The following is a 26,632-nucleotide window of genomic DNA, read 5'->3' as shown; positions in this document are numbered from 1 at the left end:
CTTAACCGCGGCTTGTGTACTGCATCATTACTGTGTCTGTTCTCCTGTCGGGCTTGAACTGATGGTAAAACTAATGACATTATTTACTGTCTTTACATTTATTTTGAAAGATGAAGCTCGCGATTATGGTAAGGGGCGTTACATTTCCGACGAGTGCTTGCGGTGTTCGGCCAATCACAATGCACTGGGTCAGCTGGCCAATCAGAGCAGACTGCGCTTGTCGGAAGGAGGGACTTTGTAGAAAACGAAGCGTTTGAGAGAGGCGGGGCATAGAAGACCTACAATAATGTACAGTATTTGAAAAATAATGTGTTTTTTGAACATTAAAGCATGTCAACATATTCTGTTACACCAAATAATGATCTTTAAAAAAGCATCATATGACCCCTTTAAGAAAACTAAAAGAGTGAGGGAGACTAGCGGCTCAGCAGCCAATTTTCCCAGAGATATTCAGTTATTTGTGTAATTGCTAAAAAAAAAGTTTTCAGTGAGAAACAACTGACTTGTTTAATTGATCCGCTCTTTTCCATTTCTAAAGTCTGCACCTTTCCTAATACAACCTCAGATTGCATGCAAAACACAAAGTTTTAGAAACTCACAAAATGTTTCTGAAAATCAAAGACAACACAACACAAACAAAAATCTGGGGGTTTTAAAGGACAATGGGCGTCTCAGGAGAGGCATGTCCTAGAAGGCAAACATCCTGTGCTCAAATAACGACAGGAAGTGAGGTCAGTACATGAACAATAACATGAAAATCTCACGGAGTTCCACCATGGTGGAATCAAAAGAACAATCATAGAGCCATACTACTCCGATCATGCCAGTAAACATCTTGCATACAGCTGCAATTGATGACATAAAGGAATTTATGCAAACTATTCCTTGATGGCACATTGATATTATTGTTAGATCTTCCCATGTAGGTCTGGAAGATTCAAACAGAAAGATTAAATCTTAGCTACACAGTGACCATGCAAAACACTCTCTCACACACACACACACACACACACACACACAATACCTATGACCTGTTGAGAGGTGGGGGAAGGCAGAAATGTCACACTGTCTTTATTCCTTGAATCACAGAGTACAAGCCTCAGGCACTGTTTAATATCAGTCCTCCCAATACATCCTAAATGTAGCAGAGAAACCCCAAAAGATCCGCACTACACCTTAATATCATGAATTAGCCTATACATGGAATACAAAAGAGACTTAAAATACTTAACTAAGGTTTACCAAGTTACAACATTAGATAGTAGTATTATAATTTTATTTAGATAAAACAAATATAAATAAAATGATATTTTTATTATTAACAATACAATTGGTACAAAAAGTAATTTCTAATATTTTTATAAATAAACATATATATGTGTGTGTGTGTATGTATATATGTATATATATATATACATACATACATATACACACACACACACACACACACACACACACACACAAATGATCAAATAAACATACATACATACATATATACAGTGGGGCAAAAAAGTATTTAGTCAGCCACCAACACGGTTGAATTTACAACAATTGTTATTACCATGAGTTACCAAGAGTCATACCACCCACTGATTGCAGTAATCTGAGTCTGATTTTTAGGGTGGCACTGGGATCGCTAAAATTCATGCCTTCCTAAAAAGCTTTCCATTGTTTTGGCTAATCCATACATTAGCATTCAAATAGTTCATCTCAAAGCGCTTCCAAAATTCCCTTCTGAATGAAGGATGGGGGAAGGGGGGCTCTAAAATCTCACCACATCCTCAGTACAACCTGCTGTGCTTAATGAAGTGCCCAAGGGCACCACCTCTTCCTCTCTCTCTTTCATCCTTCCTCTCTAGCAGCACAAGGGACAGGCCTAATTCAGCCTCCACATGGCACTTCTTTTGATGCTGCCAAAAAAAGGGAGAAAGAAAGTATAAAGACAAAAACATTGCCTTGTATTAAGTTGCCAGCAGCAGTGAAGCATTTATAGCTGTGGTTAGCAGATCCGCAGGTACTGTATTGGGGCAAAAGCTGAATGGCCAGAAAATGACAGTATACCTGTGGTGGCAGAAATTTGAGTCTGTCTGTCCAATGAAAGGATCACATGAGGAGAGGATGCAAGGGGGAGGGGGAAAAGAGAGAGACAAAAGGAGACTGGAAGATCACTTTCAGACTGCACAGCTAAACCTGGATCTTCGTCCCAATGGTCTGCTTCAGTAAAATGTCTGGGCAGAATGCTACAGGCTACATCGATCAATCTCTCATGCAAACAGTTTCTTTAAAGTGGTAAAGAATAACACACACCAACACTACTAACTTCACCACAACATTTCAGGAGCATTTAAACCAGCATCAGAACTTAATCTGAAAAAGTATGCCTTACAAAATCAAATAAACATCAAATATATTAATAGCTGTAATACAGAAGACCAAGCCTAAAATAAAATGAAAAATATTTTTTACAATTATTTAAATAAAATAAATTTAACTCATTTTTGATTGACAATCTATAGTTCACTGTAGCTTCCCCAACACTGTGCCATTCCCACTACACACTCAAACACCAATGGTGAACCAGTGATCAAAGTAGAATACAGATGCTATGAACCGATGACATGATCTCAGTGAAGACTCCGTTAAAAGTTTGGGAGAACTGGGCAATGAATCATGTGTTTGAGACTGAAAGTGATCAGTCTGACTGAGGAAGAGCCGGAACAGGAAACCATATGGAAAAGGCCTCAGGAGAGATCGTTACTCGTTACATAAACTCGTACTTTATGATCCTACAGTCCAAGTTCCTGTCAGTGGCACTGGTCCATGAAAGCAAGGGAGATTGTGAGAGAGGGAGAAAAAGAGTCCACTGTATAGTGTATCACAGCGAAGGCTCACAAGACGCACCTGGCAATCACATGCAAGTCATGTCCAACTCTAAACACCAAGTTAAACTTGCAATTTAATGTCAAACTAAAATCACAGATAAGCGTGACTCATCAGCCAAACAGAGACGTATACAGAAGAGCAGGAGAAGCATTAGTAGAGTAGTAGACCATTCTTCATCAATTCCATGTATTGATTCGTAAGACTAGTTCAATTTTCAAAACGGTTTTATGATTTATAACAAAAGAATGTATAAGAAATAGAAGCATAAATTATTTGTATGAGGCATCACTTGAACACTTTGTGAATCAAAGGGCAGCATTCATCGGGAGGAAATGGGTTATTCATTATTAGGTCACAAGGCATGTTTGTAAAGCTACACATTACTGGGGTCATTAACATGAGGACCACTGAGGGCGGGAACAATTGTTGTTTTGTGGTGCTAGGGACACTTGGACAGTTTATGTCCCCAGAAAACTTACTCTAAGAACAAAAGAATGACTGTAACATCTGATAAATTGGCCATCCATTGAGTCAGGGGGCAGCCACGTGTCAAAAGGGAAACTCAACATAACCTCTAACACAGATAGGACATCATTATTTGATTGAAATACTGAATAAGACCATTTTAAACACCAGATGTGTCTAAGAGCTTCAAAAAAGATCCCACGAAGTGGCTTGACGAGTGTAGTTTTATGCATTTCCTTTTGTAACAGGAAGTTTGAGAGAGAACTACCAAAGGGCTTATCTATTGAAAAAGGGAGTACGAAAAAGATTTTAAAGAAACCGCAATTCAAGTTTTCATTTAGCTGAAAACTGAAACCGAATATAAAGTTTATTTAATAATCAATTAACTGCTGATCACATTTATTCAATAATCCCAACCCTCTACACTGCGAGTAAATGACTCGCATATGCGACTAAATCTTCACTCTGGGTGACTAAATTATGTCTAATATTAGCCAATGGCTAATAAATTCTCAGATTTTTGTCAACTTTAAGAACTGCCGGGGTCTGCGGTAGTCTGCGGAACTAATGCGCAAACGGCAATCTCATTGGCTGGTGCTCACCTATTATCGTCCCTGTTTTGACTTCAACAAATCAGTTCGAGCGAATACACACAACCTGATTAATATTCATGAATCCAGCAGCTCGTTGATCCTTAGTGCCTAGATCCTTAATATATATATATTATTAAGGATGAACATTCCAAGCAAAAATAATATTCAAACGTCGCTGGGTATTATACTATTATTATTCAAAAATCGCACCCCTCCCCCGTAAGCACGCACAAATACCCATAAACAGAAAGAGAGGGAGAAAGACGGGATTCATGCTTTCAATCTGTATGATAAACTGCTTAATTCAGAAGATAGGTTACTTTAACTCAAGCCATGATTGTAACGTGCTGAAACATATTAATATAATAAACATAACCGAATGACTGCACTTATTAACATAACAGTCCGTCGATTAGCATAAATCAACTGCTCAAAAGGCTAGGACATTTTCATTTTAAAAAATTGAATAAAGGGAATAGATACGAGACGGGAGGAAAAATATACTTCAATATCTTCTGTCGCAATTATATCGGATTTAATTGGACAAACCTGACTGCCAACATTTAGAAGTATAGTAGCATACATTCTGCAATATAGCTTTAAAATTAACACATGGAACAAAGCCGCAAAACTCATTTTGATTTCCCTTTTCAAAGTCAGGTCTGTAAAGATCATATTAGATCTTATTAGCATTTATTAAATTAGCAAAAGTCTGCTTTAAAGGGTCATGAAACCCCAGACTACTTTTTCTGAGATTTTAGCAGAGGTGTTTGTGTTACACATCATAGAAGACAGAAGTTAGCATCCAATAATTTTAACTGTTGGAGAAAACTGGTTAATTTTAAGCTTTTTTGCACTATTTTGTGTGTCTACATTGTGTTGACATCACAATTTGTACATAGTACATCGATGACGCGTCGGTGTCTATTAAATTATTCATGAGACAGCGTGTTCTTTTTCTATGAGAAGACGCTTCGCTTAATTATTCACAACAGCATGTGTTGATTTGCTATGACAGACGTTTCAGACTGTGAGATGACTGCGCAAACTAACTGCGAGAAACGTTCATGGATTGAAGAAGAGTGTTTGTTTTTGCTTTGTAATAAGTTTCGGCACAAACGCGATTCATTCACTTGGTGAGCATAATCGTTTTTACAGCTCTGTGACACAACCCGTCAAAAGGCTTATATAAAGCCACAGAATAAGCCTTAAAAGTTCTCAGAGGTGCAACAGCGCGTTCATATATAGGCCTATGTTTTCGATGCAGAGTGCAAATGGCTGTGCATTTATTTGTGTTTTTAACTCGATGGGAGCGAAATGAAACTGTCTGAACGCGAAGCTGTGTGTGTTGTATGTCTCCCCTCTTCCCCCTCCGCTCCGCACCAAACCCACTTTTTTAGTGTTTTTTTTAAACTGTGGTGAGAACTAACCAGTGCTGAAACAGGGGATTTCTTGACCCTTTAAGGAGACAGTGAGCACAGGATTATTCATTTTAAAAAGATACAGGATATCTCTTATAAGCCCATAAATCAGATTTACTCACAGAAACCTAATTATATCACTAATCAAATGACATAGCTGACCCGGAGGCCATTAAATGCCCAACCCTGCTTAGTGAGGAACAAGTATGGTAATTCAGAATACAGAAATAGAACATTCTGCTCCTTCATTACTGCAGTGACATGAGTAATTGTTGGCGTACAACTGCGGCAACAGAAGGAAATTTGGTGAGGTTATATTTTCAGACATAAAAACATTTCATTGGCAATGAAAAAGTGGCCAATAGCAGAGCGTGGATGACCTGTACACCATCTGGGCCCGAGCCGGTGAGGTCATCGCTGAGGCCAAGCCAGACAGTGACATTTCCGGTCACCCTAAGGAGAACTACAGAGAAGAGCGCAGACAGATGTTATATATGCACACATTCAAATTCATAGCAGAATGCTACAACAAACAATCATATAAATGTAAAACAAACTAGGCCTACTTTTAAAAAGTTGCACACACAAACACAAAAGGAGTGCAACCCACTGTTGTCACTATAGCGCCAGTCCTCACTAGTGCTCAGTACGGAACCAGACAGGATGGGCACGAGTTTCATGAATGCCTGGGTGAGTCTAGGTTAAATGCTCAAGGCATCTCTCAACGCCACAGGGAGTGTCATCACTAAATACTAAATTAACAATAGTGAAACATAATTGCATAAGACTTTGCGGTTGTATCATTCTTACACGCTCTATAATTAAATAGTACACATTTATGCATGAGTAAACTATCACTGAATAAACAATTGATTGGTGCCTTATTATAGTAACTTCCTGAATAAGTCATCAATGAACATAAAAAATGCATTATACAAGAGATCAATAGTTCTTGCATATTTCAGTAAAAATATGACTAATGAACTATTAATACATTTATAACTATATGAATGTAGTTCTTGTTTGGCATGTGACAGTATTACATTTTCCAGATATTTGATGAAACGTATTACAGAACTAAATTACATTACAAAAACAGGTAAAAAAAAAAAAGAACAAACCCCCACTGTTGTCCTCTAAATATTTTTAATAACTTTTTTTTTAAAACGACAAACATTAAATATGCAACAAAACAATAAAATTAATTGTGTAAGTAAACAAATGAAAGAACTATAAAGAATTAGAACATTTGCAGCTAATGTGAAGAAGCTAATGTGCATTCTAAAAACAAACAATTTACATGTTATACAGAATTATTCATGTGTTTTTAAGTACCCTTGATAACAACACTGTGCAAAGTACAGTACTTGTATTATCAGAAATACAGGCACATGTCTGGTTCCTGTAAACGGTGCACTGACAAATCTAAAATCTAAAAAATGTAAACAAACTCTTAGTAAAATACAGTCTAAAACAAATCTAGGATCAGAGATTTGCAAGAAGACTGATCTGTGATTAGGTCCTCAGCACTGGGCAGTTTTTGTTACATAACAAACAAAAGCCTTAACACATGCAGGGTACAAAGGGGGGCTGGGTAATAACAACAGGAGATCTGTGTACCAATTATGACTTTGTATTCAGTACCCACCCACTAACAAAAAAAAAAAAAAAAAGGCCAGCAAGATCTCCAAAACAAACAAGGCTCAAGTTTCTAAAGAAGAACCTGTCTGAGAAGAACATGTGTCCTTCACAAAGGTAAAGCAATAGTTCACACAAAAATTCAAATGGTCATTATTTAGTTTTGTGTGGTATTCACTAAATCAAAATTTAAGTTATCCATCTTTTCTGGTCTTCATGATATAAAAAGAATTTGAATGTGAATAAGAATAAGAACATGATACGAAAAAGAAAAATGAGGACAAGAAAAAAAGTGCACAAAATATAATTTAAAACATGATTTCTGAGCTATGGTGGAAGGCGAGATTGCCATGCTGTGGGTTTCAGTGATATTAGGATTTAGAAGCTCTCCCTAATGTAGATTAAATCTGCAGTTCATTCAAAAACCCTTTCAAGTATTGGAAACTTGCCTGGTGCTATACTCTACTATACTAAACACAGAGACTATGGTCTTGCACTTGACACAGTGAATTAGCATTGTAACCATAGCTTTTAAAGGAATAGTTCACTAATTGTTATACACTCTTAAAAATAAAGGTGCTTCACAATGCCATAGAAGAACCTTTTTTGTCTAGAGATGCACCGATTGACCGGCCAGTGATTGGAATCGGACGATTTTTCACATGTCTTGCCGATTCCGAGCCGATCCTTTTATTGCCAGCGGCGCCGGCAATGACGTCACAGCCACGTGCACACTCACAGCTACTTGCAAACATGTGTAAACATGTCGTTTCGCGTGAGAATGATTCTAATTTGAATTGCATTCAGTGTAAACGACTGATAATGTATTTATGTTGATGAGGCTTGCACAGCCTGAGTGAGCGTGTGAGAGAGACAGCACACACAAAGTAATTCACAGAAATGTATAGACACATACTGCGGTAGAAAAACAAAAGATATTTACAAAATATGATTTAGGTAAGCAACATTATACGTAGGGATGGGCATCGATTCAGATGTCCCGATTCGATTCTCGATTTTTTTGATTACATTCAGTGAATATAGTTTTAATACAAATGCTATTGATATTTCTAAAAAATTAACAGTAAACTTAAGTTTACAAATGGTGAATTAATAAAAAGAAATTAAGAACCACATGCCTGTATTTTAAACTTTTTTTTTTTTGTTGTAAACATACATGCATACATACATACTGTAAGGTCCACGCACTTGGCCCAAGGAGTGAACGTGTGAGAGAGACAGCACACACAAAGTAATTCACAGAAATTTATAGACACATACTGCGGTAGAAAAACAAAAGATATTTACAAAATATGATTTAGGTAAGCAACATTAAACGTAGGGATGGGTATCGATTCAGATGTCCCGATTCGATTCTCGATTTTTTTGATTACATTCAGTGAATATAGTTTTAATACAAATTCTATTGATATTTCTAAAAAATTAACAGTAAACTTAAGTTTACAAATGGTGAATTAATAAAAAGAAATTAAGAACCACATGCCTGTATTTTAAACTTTTTTTTTTTTTTGTAAACATACATGCATGCATACATACTGTAAGGTCCACGCACTTGGCCCAAGGAAGGTATCCAGTGTTGGCTGAAGGTTTCTTGTGTGTTCGGTCTTTTCAGCACGCAAAGTTATTCGATTTTAAATTCAACTCTAATCTGACTCCATTTTAGTATCTAATCTGACTCGGATTTAGGTTGAAAGGCAAATTGGTTGTTTGTCTGTCTCTAATTATTACTATTATTCTGACATTTGGTTATTCTAGTTAACTCTTTACTTTATATTTACTCGTTCATTAGGAATTTATGTCGCTCAGGGTGCCTCACGTCGGCCGTTTTACGTGGGCCCCACAATCACAAACTCACCAGTCTGAACATTAGCCAGAGGTTATGACTAATACTATTTAATAGGTCGCCCATGCTTACCATTCTTTAAATAGTAGTTCTGTTTAGCCCCCTACAGTTACCCATGTACAACTAAGTTAAAGCTCAAAACAATAATCAGCGGTTATGCTAGTACTATTTGCCTAGCCCCCGATAGTTATATAACTACGTACAACTTAACTAAAGCGGAGACAATAATCAGCGGTTATGCTAGTACTATTTGCCTAGCCCCCGATAGTTATATAACTACGTACAACTTAACTAAAGCGGAGACAATAATCAGCGGTTATGCTAGTACTATTTGCCTAGCCCCCGATAGTTAATATAACTACATACAACTTCATTAAAGCTGAGACAATTACCAGCGGTTATGACCAGTACTATGACTAGCCCCCCATAGTTAAAGCAACTGAGTACAACTTAACTAAAGTCAAGCAGTTAGTCAGTAATCTATAATCTCACCTGATGTGCACCATGCTCCATCTAACCTGAGATCTAGTACGCACTTAACTCTGGACGCAGATTTGCGGAAACATACGCCTTCACTTAAACTACTTGAGAAAATAATTTCAGAGTAAGTCAGAATAAATCAAATGTAACAATTTATTATCAGTCAGATAAATATGTATTATGCCAATTACATAGCCAATTCAAAGATATCAAATCAATACAAGACATCAAATTCTCAAAGACGAATCTAAGAGTAAGATGCATACCTGACTTTTAGAAAAATACATAGTATACATAATATACATAGTACTACGGGCTTTCTGGCTACAGAATCACCCCGACCCTTTTGCTGCAATCCTTTAAATACAAAACCAAGACAAAACATCCCCCAAATGGAGGCATGTACAAACAATTGGAATTTGCATTAACCTTACCTGGATAGTTTACACCTCAATGGGAACAGAAGGTAATTTGCATGGAAGACCCTGGGAAAGGGCACTCCCATTACAGTAAGCAAAATATCTCTTAACTCTTAAGATCTGTATTACCTTTTAGTCTACTTTTGTAAGATTTAGACCATTGTACCAGTTGCACTGAGACATTTCAAATGATACCAGATATGACTGTTAGTTCACTTGCATTGGCATTTTCATGTTATCATTTTGAGCAGACTGAGTAGAAGGAAGCACGGGTGAAGGGATTTAAAATGAAACAAATGAACAGAAGGGAAGGAAGTCTCCAGCACCTCCACTCTATGGGGTGTCTCGAAGATGCCAGTGTATGTTTGTATTGTCTGTTTCTCAGGAGATCAAAGTAGAGTTTCTTTAATCCATACAGTACATACATAGTATGCATGAAAATGCGTATTTTTCAATTAAAGACAGCTTATAGATTTAATATGGGCCGCTTTTGGTGCTTGACACCTTTTTATTGGTCATTTTGTGTTTCAAGAATAAAATCCAAAGTTAAGAATTATGCTATTAGTTACTTAAATATAAAATGTTTTTCTCCATTTAACAACATTACAATAGTGAAAGACGACTTCCGTTACTGATCACGTCTCTTGCGTGGCGGGATGTTGGACTCAAGGAAAAAAATCACGTTGTTTATATTCACCAAAACTGATTTACTGAAGTCAAAACACGGATGGGATTGGCATTAGCGCGAGCACCGCTTGCTGTAAGGCGGGAGCGGCCAGCCGTTAGAGGGTTCCTCAGTCTTTATGTTCACGATTTCTGATTTACTTAACGTATACTGCGTGAGGTGGGCTGTGATTGGATGATGACAGGTGTTCGTGATCATTCTCAAGTGATCAGCACTGCTGCTATTGTATCAGTCAGTGATTAGATCAGCATAGCAGTCAAAAAAATGGGACAAGGGAAGTCACGTACGGGACAAATCAATTAGGCCCAAAATACGGGACGTCCCAACTAATATGGGATGGTTGGCAACCCTAATGTGATATGACGGTAGTTCTCAAATGAAAACTACCTAAAAATGCTAATGAAGTGACTCTCAGAACAGCTGGAGATGACATTCGTGTTCATATCATCATATAGTGAGACGGCAGAAGCTGAAAACACCGCGAGTGTCATCCGCACTTTAGTATGCGTGTAGTAAACAAAACTCTGCGCCGCGCATCCACCATTCATTCATTGTGGAAATCATGGCGCCTTATGCGTGATATCAAATGCTTCCACAGATTTATAGTATTACTATAGCATTTCACCTGAGCACTGCGAATCACGCGTAAGGCCATGATAAGTGCTGAATGAATGACAGGCTTTCTGTTGTAACATCGCGCAAGGTAAATAAGGGTGACATCTAGTGGAGAAGACTAATGATAAGATTCAAGTTAATCAGATCTTGTTTTAAATGTGTGCTGAAATAAATACCAGAAAAGATCGATTCACGGCTTTTGAGAATCGATATCGAATTGACGTCATTTACAAAAATGAATAATCGAAAAATGCCCAGCCCTAATTATATGGCCATGATGTTTCCCCGAATATCAATATAGCTTTTGAGAATCGATATCGAATTGACGTCATTTACAAAAATGATTAATCGAAAAATGCCCAGCCCTAATTATATGGCCATGATGTTTCCCCGAATATCAATATCAACACGATTGCAATGTGACACTGATTTTATATAACAGTATTTCAATAAACAAGAAGTTAAAATAAAGTGACTTAGATTTTAGACAAAATATTGACGGTTTTTGCTCAATTTCGCTGACGAAAATAGTTCAGATCAAAGCCACAGCAGAACTTTTGTGTCTCAGAGCAACATACAGCGGTGTTTCGTTACTCAATGAATCCACGTTTTTGAACGAATCGAGTGAGTCAATGATTCAGTGGCCCATTCATAAGGACAGTCACTTGCCTTGTTTCTGAATGAATCAGCCGTTTGAATGAATCGGTTGAATGAACGAATAAATAAGTGACTCACTCATTAAAACAGACATTTGCCGCCACCTACTAGTGGTTTAGACATATTTAAAAGTATTATTGCATTTTTTTCAACATTTATTTGTATGTTTAAAAAATATGTAAAACATTAACCTCAGCTTCATCAAACTGTCTATGTAAATGCATCTAATGCCACTTCAGATGCAGTTTCTGTTTCCTCAGCATTGGTAAGATAGAGTTTGTTAATACTAATTTCATTTGAATGGTAACAACTCTGTGACTCACTCATTAAAACAGACATTTGCCGCCACCTACTAGTGGTTTAGACATATTTAAAAGTATTATTGCATTTTTTTCAACATTTATTTGTATGCTTAAAAAATATGTAAAACATTAACCTCAGCTTCATCAAACTGTCTATGTAAATGCATCTAATGCCACTTCAGATGCAGCTTCTGTTTCCTCAGCATTGGTAAGATAGAGTTTGTTAATACTAATTTCATTTGAATGGTAACAACTCTACAGTTTCTTATTATTCTAACTGAATTAATTGAAACAAAGTAAGAATTTGATGTGAAAGATGACATTTAATAAGGTTAGGGGGGAAAATTACCATTTAAACATAGTGGGAAATTACATCTGTTTTGTTACATACAGCAACTCATTTTAAGTTAACCATTTCTTCCTCTTTCCAGTCACAGAGCACTTTATTTTGAGAGTTGTTTAAGTGAGAGAAAATCTGTAACTTAGTCCAGATTGGGGGAATCATTGTAATGATTAATAATTTCTTTTATTATGTAAATAATTTTTGCATTGAAATTTGCATAGATTTTTGTTTGTATATGCTGTCAATGATAGTTCTTAGAAAGAAAATTGGAATCGGCAAAATCGGTATCGGCAGGTCACACTTCCAAAAAATCGGAAATCGGAATCCAAGAAAATTGCAATCGGTGCATTTCTATTTTTGTCTAAATGGTTTCACAAAAGGTTAATTGTGGCGAAAGATTATAAAAAGGTAAAAAAAGAGATTGTTTTTTAAAGAGCCTTTGACTGAATGGTTCTTTATGGCACCAAAAATGGTTCTTCTATGGCATCGCTGTTAAGTCTTTTAAGCACCTTTATTTTTAAGAGTGTAGGTGCCAATATGTAGGTGAGTTTGTTTCTTCATCAGAACAGTTATGGAGAAGTTTAACATTACATCACTTTCTCACAAATAAATTGATAAATCTAAAATCACACTCTATTTTTGTCTAAATGGTTTCACAAAAGGTTAATTGTGGCGAAAGATTATAAAAAGGTAAGTAAAAAAAGAGATTGTTTTTTAAAGAGCCTTTGACTGAATGGTTCTTTATGGCACCAAAAATGGTTCTTCTATGGCATCACTGTTAAGTCTTTTAAGCACCTTTATTTTTTAAGAGTGTAGGTGCCAATATGTAGGTGAGTTTGTTTCTTCATCAGAACAGTTATGGAGAAGTTTAACATTACATCACTTTCTCACAAATAAATTGATAAATCTAAAATCACATTTGAGAATGACTACATTCATATATGTTGTAACCTCTATGTTCAAGGGACATTTAATCTTATCATAGCCAACAAGCAGTAGATAAAACAGCTATAGTTTATTAAAAGGTGCACTCATATTTTTCAGCAATGAGTCAAAGGGACTCCACACAAGGCAGTATAATTTGCACACTCTGCGTGTCAGAAGGGTTTCAGAGCCACATGGTTTTTTTGGTCCGTTTCCAAAAGGAAATTGCCATGAATCAGTCCCAATAAAACGTCATGTAGTGCACGTTTGTCCGAGCCATCATTTCAGCCAGACCTGTCTGTAAGCACCTGACATGGAATGCAGAACATTAGGACGTCATCATGCTGTGGTGATGGAAATGAAGAAAGACGAAAATCCTGCAGGAAACACAGCCTACAACTCATATGCCTGTCATATCTCATATTTCTCTACACTTCAGATTCACACTCTTCCCGTAGCTGTAAGCGCCTCACATCACAGACAGTCTCTTTCATCTCGCTGCTTCTGAAGACTTGCTAAAAATTTACCCAAAACCACCTACATCCCTTCTAACATGGTCACATCCCTCTGTACCCCGAGGAGAAACTTTGTTAAGGTCTGGTGTTCAAGATTAAAAGACTTTAAAGGCATGCCAGTCTGAAGGAGACGTGTGTGTGTGTGTGTGTGTGTGTGCGCGTGTAAAAAGGGAGTTGGTTCACTGCCTTGTGACTTAAGGCTGACACACGCTTTTAAAACCATTACAGCATGCTCTAACACTGATTATCCTTTGCACTGAGGGACACTTCATTTTCTGTCTCGCTACAAAACAGCCCACTGAGCAGTGAACAACTGCACAATCATGTCTCTACAGCTAAATAGCTCGAGAAAAAACATTTTCTCTGCTAACAGTTACAAGCCGGATGAGATAACATGATCTGTTGTGCAATACCACCAACAATGACATTAAAGATGATTTAAACAGTTTTGATAACAGTAATATTATGAAATATTAATTAATATAATTTGCTATTTTAACATTTAAAAATATTTTAATACATTTTAAACCGTATTAATTTATTTCTGTGACAGCAAAGCTGAATTTTTAGGAGCCTTTCAGATCCTTCAGAAATCTTTCTAATATGCTGTTTGGTGCACAAGAAGCTTTTCTTATTATTATCATAAGCTGCATACTTTAATTCATCCTTGCTAAATAAAAATTTATTTCAAAAAAGCAAGCCACTGTAGGCTCATCTCAAAAAAGCTTTTTCTGAGCATCTCGAATAGCAACGTGAGCTCAACCGATGGCATGAGATTGGGGTGAGACAACTTGTTTTTCTGACCAGAGTTTTTGGGAGTAGTACAAATAGCAAATCAAATACATGTTCATTAATGTTTTGATACCTTAAGAAATTCCTCAGACAAGTCTCCAACACATTCTGTATAATGACCACAAAACTTCATGCATTTTCATAGTTCCATAGTTTGCATGTGGTTTGGAACTGAATGCACGTCACTGGATGTGCTAAAGAAGCGTGTTTGGAGACGGCACTTCACACTCTCCATCCCACAGAGATGTGTCAGCCATGGCATGTTATAACTGCCACACACAGCAGCCAACACTTAAAAGCTTAACTTCATTCTAATAACTGCTGTTACAGATCCTCTTCCATGAGCACCAAGAAAGAAAGAAAAGATGTTCCAAACATCCGCAATCAATTAAACCTCCAGTACGCTGGGTGAGGCAAGGAATGGCTTCCTTCCTTCATTGGAGACAAGCAGGATAAGGACACATAATGGACAACATAGAATAACACCACAATCACTTTATCTCTATTTAAAGGTAAAGTGTGTTGTTTCTGTGATGCTAGAAGCACCAAAAAGGCTTCCTAAACACCAACACCCACATATCCTGGTCACCCCCATCTTCCATTGCTCAGATAAAAAGTTTGATACTCACGCCACTGGTTAAGGCAGAAGCTCAAAAACCACAGCATGGCAATAGCAACACCAAGGTCATGGTTTTGATTAATAGGGAATGCATGAACTTTCCAAATACCTTGAATACAACGTAAGTCACTTTGGATACAAGAGTCTGCCAATTTGCCAAATGCATGAATGTAAATGTTAGATGGTTCAAACAAACAGAACAATGTTTTAAAAGCATCAAAGTGTTTACACCCCTCCGGGAAGTCAACGTACAAATAGTGTACTTATAGCTGTCCCTGGATATTAAGCAGGAACTATTTAAATGCTGAAAATTATTGCATCATCTTTAACAATACTTTAGCAGCCAATCCAAACCAACTGACTCGCACCACCAGCACTAATTTTAACCTCAACCATAAGTAAACTCATAAGGCAACAGTATTTGAATAGGCTGGTTTCCCTGAATATGCCAGAGTAAATTCTCCTGTAGAGGAACAGGATAGAGCAGGCCACATAACACCACCAACACCGCACAGTCTGAACGCAATCACCAGGTTGAAGCCAGCAGAATGGATGCGCCAGACTGTGAGGGGCTTCACATTCGGGTTTGTCATGAAAAAGTGTTAAACCACCGAGAACCCAATGATGTCTGAAACAGGACTTGGTTTTGCCCCTTGTTAGCTCTTTATACTGGACTTAAGGGACAAAAGAGAGGACAACATTTACCTATTCGCTTGTTAGCACCTGTCAAATGAACTGTACTTGCATTGCAGAGAAGTTTTCAAAAGGATATGTTTTTCTGTAGTCATGTTTCAGCAAGTCATGCATTCCTGTGTCCCACACAGTTCTGTGTTGGACAGTTATAGCTGCAGGTTGCTTTAGCACTAGCGCTCCAGGACATTCAGGCCTCCTGCCCGACTCATTTTAGCCTGTCAAAACATAATACGCAAAACTGCGAGGTGAATAAAGAAAGACTGGAAAACAAATCCTTTTTTGCCTCCAAATTACCAAAATGATTAACAATACAACCAGCTTGATTCTAATAAGACAGTTGAAGTGTCAAACAACAATTCATAAACTATGCAAAACTGAGCATACATAGGACTTCAATTTGGTTGAAACTAAAAGCTGATAATTTATTTTGCATAATGGCTAGAATTATAATTATTTATTCCACAGCTTTCTGAAAAACCTATGGAAGCCCATTTCCACCACTGAATTAAAAATAGAAAAAGGTAATTGCGACTTTTTATCTCACAATTCTGACTTTTTCTCTCAATATTGCATGATATATACTCCCAATTGCAAGAAAAATAACGAAAAAACTCGCAGCTCCCTAAATTTTTTTTATTAGTGCTGTCAAACGATTAATTGCATCTAAAATAAACGTTTTTGTTTACATAGTATATGTGTGCACTGCTTATATTTAATATGTATAGGCCTATATAAATACACACACATTCATGTATATATTTAAGAAAACTTGTTTATATATTAAATATATTTATATATGATATAAATTATATGAATATAAATATATACATGTAAATAAATGTAAATATATTCAAAATATACACAACACATACAAATATATTGTGTAAACAAACTTTTATTTTGGATGTGATTATTCGCAATGAATCGTTTGACAGCACTGTTTTTTATTCAGTGGCAGAAATGGGCTTCCATAAAAACCTGATTCTGATACACGAGTTCGCAAATTTCTAAAATAAATAAATAAAAATGATTAACAGATAGAGCAACATAGAAACTTTTTTCCCCCTCAAGTAAAATCTGACATCAAAAGTTTCAACTAGGGCTGCACGATAAATCGCATGCGATATTTAACGCGCATCTTATCAGTATAGGCCTAGAGCATTCTTTCTAAAAAGCCATGTCTATTTCTGTTATCAACCCCAATGCAAAAAGGAAAACATGAGGACGACATTACAAAAAGCCTTGTACAAATAGATCCCATCGTTAGTTTACGGTTATCGAAAAACAATTTTATTCCAGAAGTAAAAGGCAATTAGTAAAAAGGCAATTATATTCCACTTTGGCTACATATGTACAGCTGTAGTATTTCAATAGACCTTGATGATGCGAGCCAATGTAAAAATAGTGGGGTTCATTTTTCAGTTACAGTGCAGGGCTGCACTGTCGCAGGGGGAGATCATTTGGAAATCATTAGAAGCCATGTTTGAGTGCATCAGTATGATTTAGAAACTTCTGGAGGGTCTAGGAGACAAAGACACTTCACAAAGAGAATGAATGCTATCATGTGCAAGCCTAAGAATTAAGACCCCCATCCCCCAAACTCCTGTCTGTCTTCCTGTATGAAAATGACCCCGATTACACAGATAAAAGCACACCTACCACAGCTAAAATGCAAACATACACCCCTCCAGCTTAATACAATGGCTTTATTCCAACATCTAGGAGATGCCTTGCTCTCTACAGTCAATCTTCTAGGGATCCTAACTGAAATAAGTAGATTTGCATAACTCTGCATCTTTCTGCATCTTCCCACAGAATTGAAACGTCACTCTCAATGGGCACTGACAAAGTCCTACAAACTTCAAGCCGCATACATTTGTTTATCAAATATTTTAGCTAAATTTATGCATCACAAAATTATGCTACTCATCTGAATTCCACCAGAAACTGGCGTAAGCCAACAATACTTGACTCTAAGCATTAAATAAATACCACAAACATTTTGGATTATATTCCACTTTGACTTCCCATACCTTTCAATATTAAATTAATTATACATATAATCAATGTGCTAAAAGAATGCATCTTAATAGTAAACCTTTGCGAGGCTTTAAAATGCGGCCTACATGGGCAGCTCACTAGGCTGGAACAAAGTCTCCAAAATGATACAGGATTAATTGCGCTGTCAGTCATGTGAAACGCATTTTGCTTCATTTGGGTCTTTTCATATATCATAAATGACAGTAGTAAACCTTTGCGAGGCTTTAAAATGCGGCCTACATGGGCAGCTCACTAGGCTGGAACAAAGTCTCCAAAATGATACAGGATGTTCTTTAATTGCGCTGTCAGTCATGTGAAACGCATTTTGCTTCATTTGGGTCTTTTCATATATCATAAATGACAGGATGACAGAATGCTATTTAACCATGAATAGCATGTAGCTAAAATCTATTATGCATATATGATGTCAGATTTGATATTTAACATGTTCTCCTAAAGATCTCAGCAAGCCCTCTTGTTCACCTTGTATAATCTATGAGGGCAGGCCTTTAACTATCAGAGTTGCTCATAGACCTCGTTTTAATGATTAACTTCAAGACAGCAGGCACTTCCATCACGCCACGTTTGTCCAGACTGTTTAACAGTCTGTGAGTTTAATCCAAGCTTAACACAGGGAGCCAAGATTTTCAGTCAGGTTAAGGCTCACAGATTAATGAGTTGCTACCTGACTTGCATAACTAGATTAAAAACAAAAGACACTTGAGCTGTGCATTTCAGCACAGAGCCAACTTAGCGTACTGTGCTAGGAGATGCATACATTTTATTGGATTACCCTGGAAACCGCTCCTCTCCTATGCAAATCCACAATTCACTCGTTAGAAACCAGGACAGCAGGCACTTCCATCACGCCACGTTTGTCCAGACTGTTTAACAGTCTGTGAGTTTAATCCAAGCTTAACACGGAGCCAAGATTTTCAGTCAGGTTAAGGCTCACAGATTAATGAGTTGCTACCTGACTTGCATAACTAGATTAAAAACAAAAGACACTTGAGCTGTGCATTTCAGCACAGAGCCAATTTAGCGTACTGCGCTAGGAGATGCATACATTTTATTGGATTACCCTGGAAACCGCTCCTCTCCTATGCAAATCCACAATTCACTCGTTAGAAACCAGAAACAATCTCAAGCTGTTTTGATACACCACGCCGTCCCCGTGTGAAAAAAACCCCTGTAAAACTGTCCCTACCGTACCAATCTAAGTGAATAAATGTACATTTCCAGTGCATTCTGACCATTCCAAGCAACAGTCTCACGGCTCCAGAATCATTTCCATGCAAAGCATTTCATCCAACAAAAGGCGGGTGACAACAAAACGACCAGTCTGGTTCCCTGTGTTTTCTCTCTCTCTTTCTGTAAACAGGCCTGTGTGATTTGTCAGGGGACTGAGGGGCCCTGTAAATGAGAAAGAAGCTGTCTGTGAACAATAAACTCCGTTACCCTCAATACACAGTTTCGAGCCAATTCTCATCAAGCTTGCCTGTGCAAAAGCTGAATTCATTTTCCATTCAAGAACGGCAAACAATTAATTCCAAATGCTGAGATCTTGAGTTTATGAATTATTAAAAAAAGTATGTGCAGAAGTGGCATCCTGTGAGGTGGTTTGTTTTGAAGTGCCTCTTCATTCTTCAGGTTACATAACAGAGCTATAATGTAATGGATTTGAGCTGAATTTATGACACCTTTTCCCAAGTAGCTCCTTGAATCATAAAAAAAATCCTTTGAAAACAGTGGATAAAGGCAAGAGAAGCTCATTAGCAGCAAGTAGCTGTACAGGATGAGTGTTTAATGCTTGCTTAAGGCCGGGACACACGCCAAGCCGACGGTCGGCCGTTGGCCAACGTCAGGCCGACGGCTAGCGACGGTCGGGCTAGTTTGTTTAGTGTGTTCCACTCATTGGCTCTCGTCGGGCTCACGTCGGCAGCAGTGAATCGGCGACGGGGCCGTCGGCGCGAGTGAGAGCTCTGATTGGAAGTTCAGTTTAGCAAATGAGTCAGTGCCCGAGAAATAAAGCGAAAGTGATGAAAACAAGCACGTAAATGAAGGCGGTACAGACAGAAGGCTGTTTAAATGTTACGTGATCATTCCCAAACATTCTAATATGCGAATGTTTTCATAACAACATGAGCCGCTTAAAATTATTAAAGTTATCAACGTTGCTGATATTCAAAATGGTAAGGCCGTTTTTCGTTTCGTATATCTGCGTTTATCTCGTATATCTTTGTTTCGGTTTCTCCTTTTGAATGACGCAAGCGCTGCTTTGTTTTTCGTTTCGTATATCTGCGTTTATCTCGTATATCTTTGTTTCGGTTTCTCCTTTTGAATGACGAATATATACTATTGATAGCTGCTGATATAGACAGTTAATTCCTCTCATGCATGTGCAGAATATGCATGTGTTAGTTTGACATCGGCTGTAGTCTGTGCGTTGTGTTTGAGCACAGCTTTTTGGCCTGACGCTGCCGACGTGAGGTGACAACACTGTCGGCTTTCGTCGCCGCTAGTTCTTTAAAGTCGGCTTGGTGTGTCCCGGCCTTTACTCGAATTCAACATACATTTTCAAATCCAGGGTCCAGAGACCCTCAGGGGAAATGTACAGCAAAAAACGGTGTTAAAAAGAATAATAATTGTTTTCAACATTTTACATTTACAGAAGTGAGGATTCTTCAAAAAAAGAACATTGGGTTCCATGGAAACAAGACAGCATACAGGTTTCGAATAACATAAGGGTGAATAAAATGACAGATTTTATTCCTCTAAAGGAAGTGAGTAAGAGGGTTTAAAAACAAACCAAAAGAGAATTCCCCACTTATGTAAATTTGATATTAATGGCTCAGACATCATGTGACAAGTGACTTCTGAAAATTCCCAGGCCAAAATGATCCCTATATCCATTTAGTCTTATGAAATGCTTCATTGTTTGGGCACAATGATTCAGGATCTGGGATCTGGGACTGTTTACCCAAAACAGTGGAGCCTAGTGGCACCACATATTCAATGTAGGTTTTCAACCTGGGCTAATTGTTTCCGATGAGGCCACCAAATCTATGGCAAAGGACAAAGGAGAGCTTCAGAGTACAGTTATTTTTGGAGCGCCATCATGAAGGGTTTGGTAGAGAAGATCACAGGATGTTCTGCCGGTTTTTCAAACTCCGGTTCCGGGCCAAGGAGCACAAAACTTGTCCATAAATATTGGCTGTGTGAAAAAAAAATGGGTGTAGCCCAAAGGTTGAAGTTCCAATTAGTCGATTCCTGCAGAAAAATAAGCTACGCACCCTTGGTTATGATAACACTGACCTCAAAACTAAATTTTGTGTGAGTCGTGCTCCATAAATATTGGCTGTGTGAAAAAAAAATAAATGGTTGTAGCCCAAAGTTTGATGTTCCAATTAGTCGATTCCTGCAGAAAAATAAGCTACGCACCCTTGGTTATGATAACACTGACCTCAAAACTAAATTAATCTTTGTTGTATGATATGGACGGACATTTGCACCCAGCTATTGGTCTTTCAGAGAGCACCAGGGGCCGAAGAGAGAGCCAAGAGCGGGCTTTACATACTACAAAGATTCATTTGTGTGCGGATATTCACTCTGCAACCAAAAATGAAAGCTTGTGTTTAAGAAGGATACTGTGAAATGACTTTAAGAGGTTTGTTCTGATTACGGCAGGAACAACAGGAAATAAAACTGCATAAAACTCCAAAAATTAAGTAGGAAAAAGGGGCCAGGAGCAATTATCAAACATTCAAATCATCAATGACACAGGACACAAAAACTGAATAATAACCATACTACGAAAGGCAGAAAAACAAAGTTATCCATTCATGATCAGCATTCATTGTTAAAATTGGGTCAGTGACAACAAAAGCACAAACTGGTTCTCTCACCACAGACACATGTAATATGTAAGCAAAGCCTTACTCACACATGCCAATAAACCTGATGTGGAGGGCTTTCCGAAGTTTACATACTAAATGTGGAGGTCAAAGGTTTAAGCAAATTGTTTCCTGACTTACTCTTTCCCACGACTATGTTCAGAGCATGTGTTTATGTCTATAGATCTACTGGCATATTGGCAGCGACAGCAGTCTTGGCACTCGGTCATAATGACCTGTCTGAACTCCAGGTATCCAAGATTACCAGCTCCAGCAATCTGCACACCTCAACTGTGAAGCTTTGAATAGTATCGCTGAAGAAAAACATCAGTAGAAAAACACCTATACACTATGCTAAAAATACAATTGAAAGAACCAAGTAATAAAAGGAAATAGTTCAAGAAGGAGCTTACTAGTGGTCAATGGATTTAATGTTAAGTTAATCAAACTTTATTGTCTATCCCACAGGGGCAGAAAAAACCTCAGAATCTTTGTAGAGTTATCTTTAATTATATAATAATGTCTATCCATATATAATTCTGTCCACAATCAACTGAAACTTCTCAAATTCTTAAAATGAATAAGTTCAAAATGAAAACTGTGTCATTTATTCACCCTCAAATCATTCCAAACTGTTTGTGGAATCAGTAGAGCATGGCCAATAATCAGTACATAATTAAAGTTTGATCTGTTCCAATAATCATATTGGTTATACCATATTGATTCAAAGAAAATGTAGAATACATTGCATTTTTATGGTGCCTGCCTTTTGATGCTTGACAGCCATGGTCACTTATGAACTGCCATGGAAAAAGCTGCATAAATATGAAATAAAACAAAGTAACAGCAGGTTTGGAATGGATATGCGGGTGAGTAAATACTGGCATTTATTTTCATTTGGGGGGTTATTTTAAGGTTAGATAAAACGAATCACATAAGCTTACTTGAGTGAGCCTGTTTTGAATGTACAATTGCTTGATTTCAGTGTTCAAATGCTGGAGCTAACAGCGCTAATGTGGTTGTTTTGTGGCTATTTGTAAAAACACAAAGGCAGGTTGTCAAAAGCCTGACCAGTCAAAAACAGAAAGCAGCCTTCAAGTCCTACAGATAACCTTTAACTGAACCATCTTGACAGGAGCCTCCTACAGCTGCCTTTTGTCTTGGGTCACTGCAGGGGCTGAAGACAGAAGTTGCTTTTTAAACTGATGTATAACAAGATTCTCAGTCAAATCTTGACATGACTGTTTACAAGAAGTGTGTATGATCTTAGATCAGGAAGAGCAAACTCTGTCAGCAGATTCCCTCATGATTTAAGTCCTTATATTAAATGAACTAAATGCTTCTTTTGATAACTGTAAAAAAAAAAAGTATAAGTTAATTTACATTCACAATCCTATATTTATAAGCTTCATAGACAAGGTTTTCTTTCTTACTGAAAGATTTTAAATCTGTCAGTTTATTCAAGACTGGAAAAAAAAACTGATCTTTCAAAATCTCATAAATACATCATGTATATGTATCTTCATGAGCAAACCTTTTATTGATTAGTTATCAATATTGTATTTACATACACTACTGTTCAAGCGTTTGGGGTCAGAACTTTTTTTTTATTCTGTTTTCTTCAGCATGGATGCATCTAATTTATCAAAATGATAATAAAGCATTTATAATGTTACAAAAAATCTCTTTTTTAAATAATTTTTAGAGCTTTTTATTAATCAAAGTATCATAAAAAAGGCATATTAGAATCATTTCTGAAGCATCATGTGACACCGAAGACTGACGTAATGTCTGTTGAAAATGTATAAATTAGATATTAAAATATATTAAAATGATGAGGCTACAGGCATCCTGGATTTCAAAGAACAAGGAAGTATTTTCATCTACTCACTTGCTGGCTGACATTGCCCAATTCAATTCAGTTCCGAAACCTAAAACACTACAACACACGAAACGCATAGACTAAACAATTACTATACAAGCACTAACAGGTCTGACCAGTCTGCTTTACAAAAGACTGAATCACCACATCCAAGCCCTGTAAGCAATTATTTTAACAGCACACACTGACAGTTCCATCTACACACTCCATACAGATGAATACAACACATTAGAACTCTGGACTGGCTCCTCTGAGACCATCATACAGACTTTAAACAAATAAATGACATTAGGAGTTGCAACAAACCCGCTTTAATAATAACAGTGGGTTTAAATGTCAGCTTTCCGTACTCAGAATTAAGTTTCAATCAAGCTCTTTGTTCTTGATTTGATTAAAGTCCACACAACTCTCACAGCTCAAGTCCGCTTTGCACTAATAACAGATCTGCACAACAAAAATGTCACACTAATATCCTCTAGGGCATTCAGAACTAACAAGTCGTCTTACAGTTACAATTGGGTAATTCTGAAAGGTGTGAACCAATCACACCCAAGACGTTACACCACTAATTTTAAATCAAAATCAACACTTGACAGATAGCCTAATGAGCGGCATTGAACATCTTAATTGAGTTTACATAACTCTTAATAGAGCACAAATGGATCTATGGCAGAGTGCATCTGAGGATAACCATGATGAAAAGTGCACATGTATTTAAAGGATAGAATGGCATTCCATTCATCAGAGCCAAGGCTACGGATGGAAAATACTTCCACATTTTATGGTTAAAAAGACATTCATCATGAGACAAGCAGACAAACATGATTATTCAGCATGTTCCATGTACAAAGGGATTTGTCACAGGATTACAGATGAATACAATCTACAAAAGACCACCGCCACTGTGGAGGATATGCCATATTTCACAGCATAAAAGATTTACGGTACAGGAAATTAAGACAGCCAATTCAAGCCAAACATACAGTATCGAATGTCCAACACCAAACATCCAGCCACATGTAAAAGTTGGAATTTGTTCAATCTAACAAGCCACACGTTCAGTTGACAGTATAACTTGCTCCATTGGTGGCAACTTGAAAAGTGCTGGAAAAGTCTTTTTTTTGTGTATTAATGTCTTAATTACAAGACAATGTGTTTGGAAGAATACAAGATTTTAAAAAGCCATACATTTTCAAGCATAAGATGTAGTTAGCCTATGTTTTGAATAGTTTTTGGATTCTAGCTGGTCTTTAGATGGTCCAAGCACACAGACCATCTTGAAGCAGCAACAAACCAGCTACCAGCTGGTCATAAGAGTTTAAGATGGTCAAGCTGGATTTTGGACGATGGTTACTGGTCAGCCAGCTAATGACCAGCTTGAACCAGTTAGAAACCAGCTACTATGTTACAAACAGGAACCCTAAGACTATACAAATTATTAATAACAATAAAACGAGCTTTAGCAAAACCTTTTAAAACCTGGCAATTGCAAATACATTATGAGTCAAGTTACAGTGTCATAAGAAACCAGAAACATAAACTCACTCACAAAAAAAGTAACTACAGTTATTTATCTGCACGACCAATCACAAAACTGGTAATTCCATGCATAGCAATTAAAGTTACAGCAAAAATAACCATCTAGATTAAACCTATAAACCTCAGAAACACAGAATGATGCATGGGATCTTTCAATACCTCACACATCCTCTGCTTTTTGTCCAGTAGCCCAATCTGAAGGGCAACACCCCTGTAACAGACCCACACACACTCGACGCGCTTCATTGTCTCTCAATAGTTCAGCTTATGCCGAAACGATGCATTTTTCATTATTTAACGCGAGTTGTTGTCAATGAAACATGGCAGACTCGAAGCCCAGACAATAAAGGATGTGGGACCAAACTGCAGAAGCGTTGCCAATGGAACCCGTAGATTAAAAAAAAAACAAATATCTTCATTTGAAGATTTCACCTCAGGTTACTCTTTTACGGCACATCATCTTCTGCATTGTCTCTGTCACCAATAAGCAACAATAGAAACAGATTCTGGATACAGCTGGGAGAAACTGTTGTTTGTCTTAAATTAATAATACATATATACACGATATTATATCGGTTGTACACTAGGAAAACGAGATGATAATGGTGATCCTCTCCCCCCACTTCTTAGTCATCGAAACTGGGTGTGAAACCTTTAGACAGGGTTTGATTTGGGATGTCACTAGAATCAAACGGAACGTCACGCGTGATACATATAAAACTTGATACATTCTAAAAGCTAAACGTTATAATGTATCAAACTCTGGCTTCGTTTCTGGCGGTAAAGGTGTTTTTGTAAACCAGCAGGACAGACCGAGAATACACAAGACAGCCTGACTAGAACACCTTTCCTGAAGTCATGCCAAAAACCGAGTTGTTTGTTAGTGAACAAAAGGCCACAAGGAGCAAGGAATGGGAAAAGTGTGCTTACCCAAAGATCCGTTCCCCAGCTCATAGCGAAAAAACTCCAAGAACTGACGTCTCCGCCGCTTAAAACTCCAGGGTTGCTTGTTCTTCCCTCTCTCTGCCGTCGTGTAACTCTCTATACTCCAATGAAGCCAGCAGCGACAACCTCACGGCTCAGGGTTTTCCCATTTCCGACACACAATGCGCCTCTGCCGCGCCGCGGGGAAATGGAGGATGCGTTTGTCCAATAGCGCCTCCTATTCACCAAAGCTTGTAAGTGGAGAGATTGAATAACTGCACACAACCTGCCTGGAGCACAGAAAAAAACATATTTTGTCATTTAGATTTTTTACATTACAATAGAGTGAAATATATATAATATATCAAATGTATGTAATACGAAATAATGTATCTAATAATGTAATGAAATAATGTATATTAATTTAATATATCTATTATTATATA

General features: G+C 37.4%; 1 protein-coding gene across 2 annotated transcripts in view; it reads right to left on the bottom strand.

Moving 5' to 3' along the window:
- Positions 1 to 26,410, bottom strand: part of fnbp1l (formin binding protein 1-like) — a 60,054-nt gene extending 33,644 nt beyond the window's left edge. Inside the window, exon 1 of one of the 2 annotated variants that reach the window (XM_016290496.1) lies at positions 26,193 to 26,410. In XM_016290496.1, the coding sequence (XP_016145982.1) occupies positions 26,193 to 26,216 (24 nt within the window). In that variant the 5' untranslated portion in view covers positions 26,217 to 26,410. The remainder of the gene's footprint in view (positions 1 to 26,192) is intronic. The other variant, XM_016290495.1, reaches the window with a different exon arrangement.
- Positions 26,411 to 26,632: the final 222 nt, after the last annotated feature.

Source organism: Sinocyclocheilus grahami, unplaced genomic scaffold (genome assembly GCF_001515645.1).
Source record: "Sinocyclocheilus grahami isolate Dianchi unplaced genomic scaffold, SAMN03320097.WGS_v1.1 scaffold259.1, whole genome shotgun sequence".
Lineage (NCBI taxonomy): Eukaryota > Metazoa > Chordata > Actinopteri > Cypriniformes > Cyprinidae > Sinocyclocheilus > Sinocyclocheilus grahami.
The sequence above is the reverse complement of the archived record's forward strand: the minus strand, read 5'-3'. Positions and strand labels throughout refer to the sequence as shown.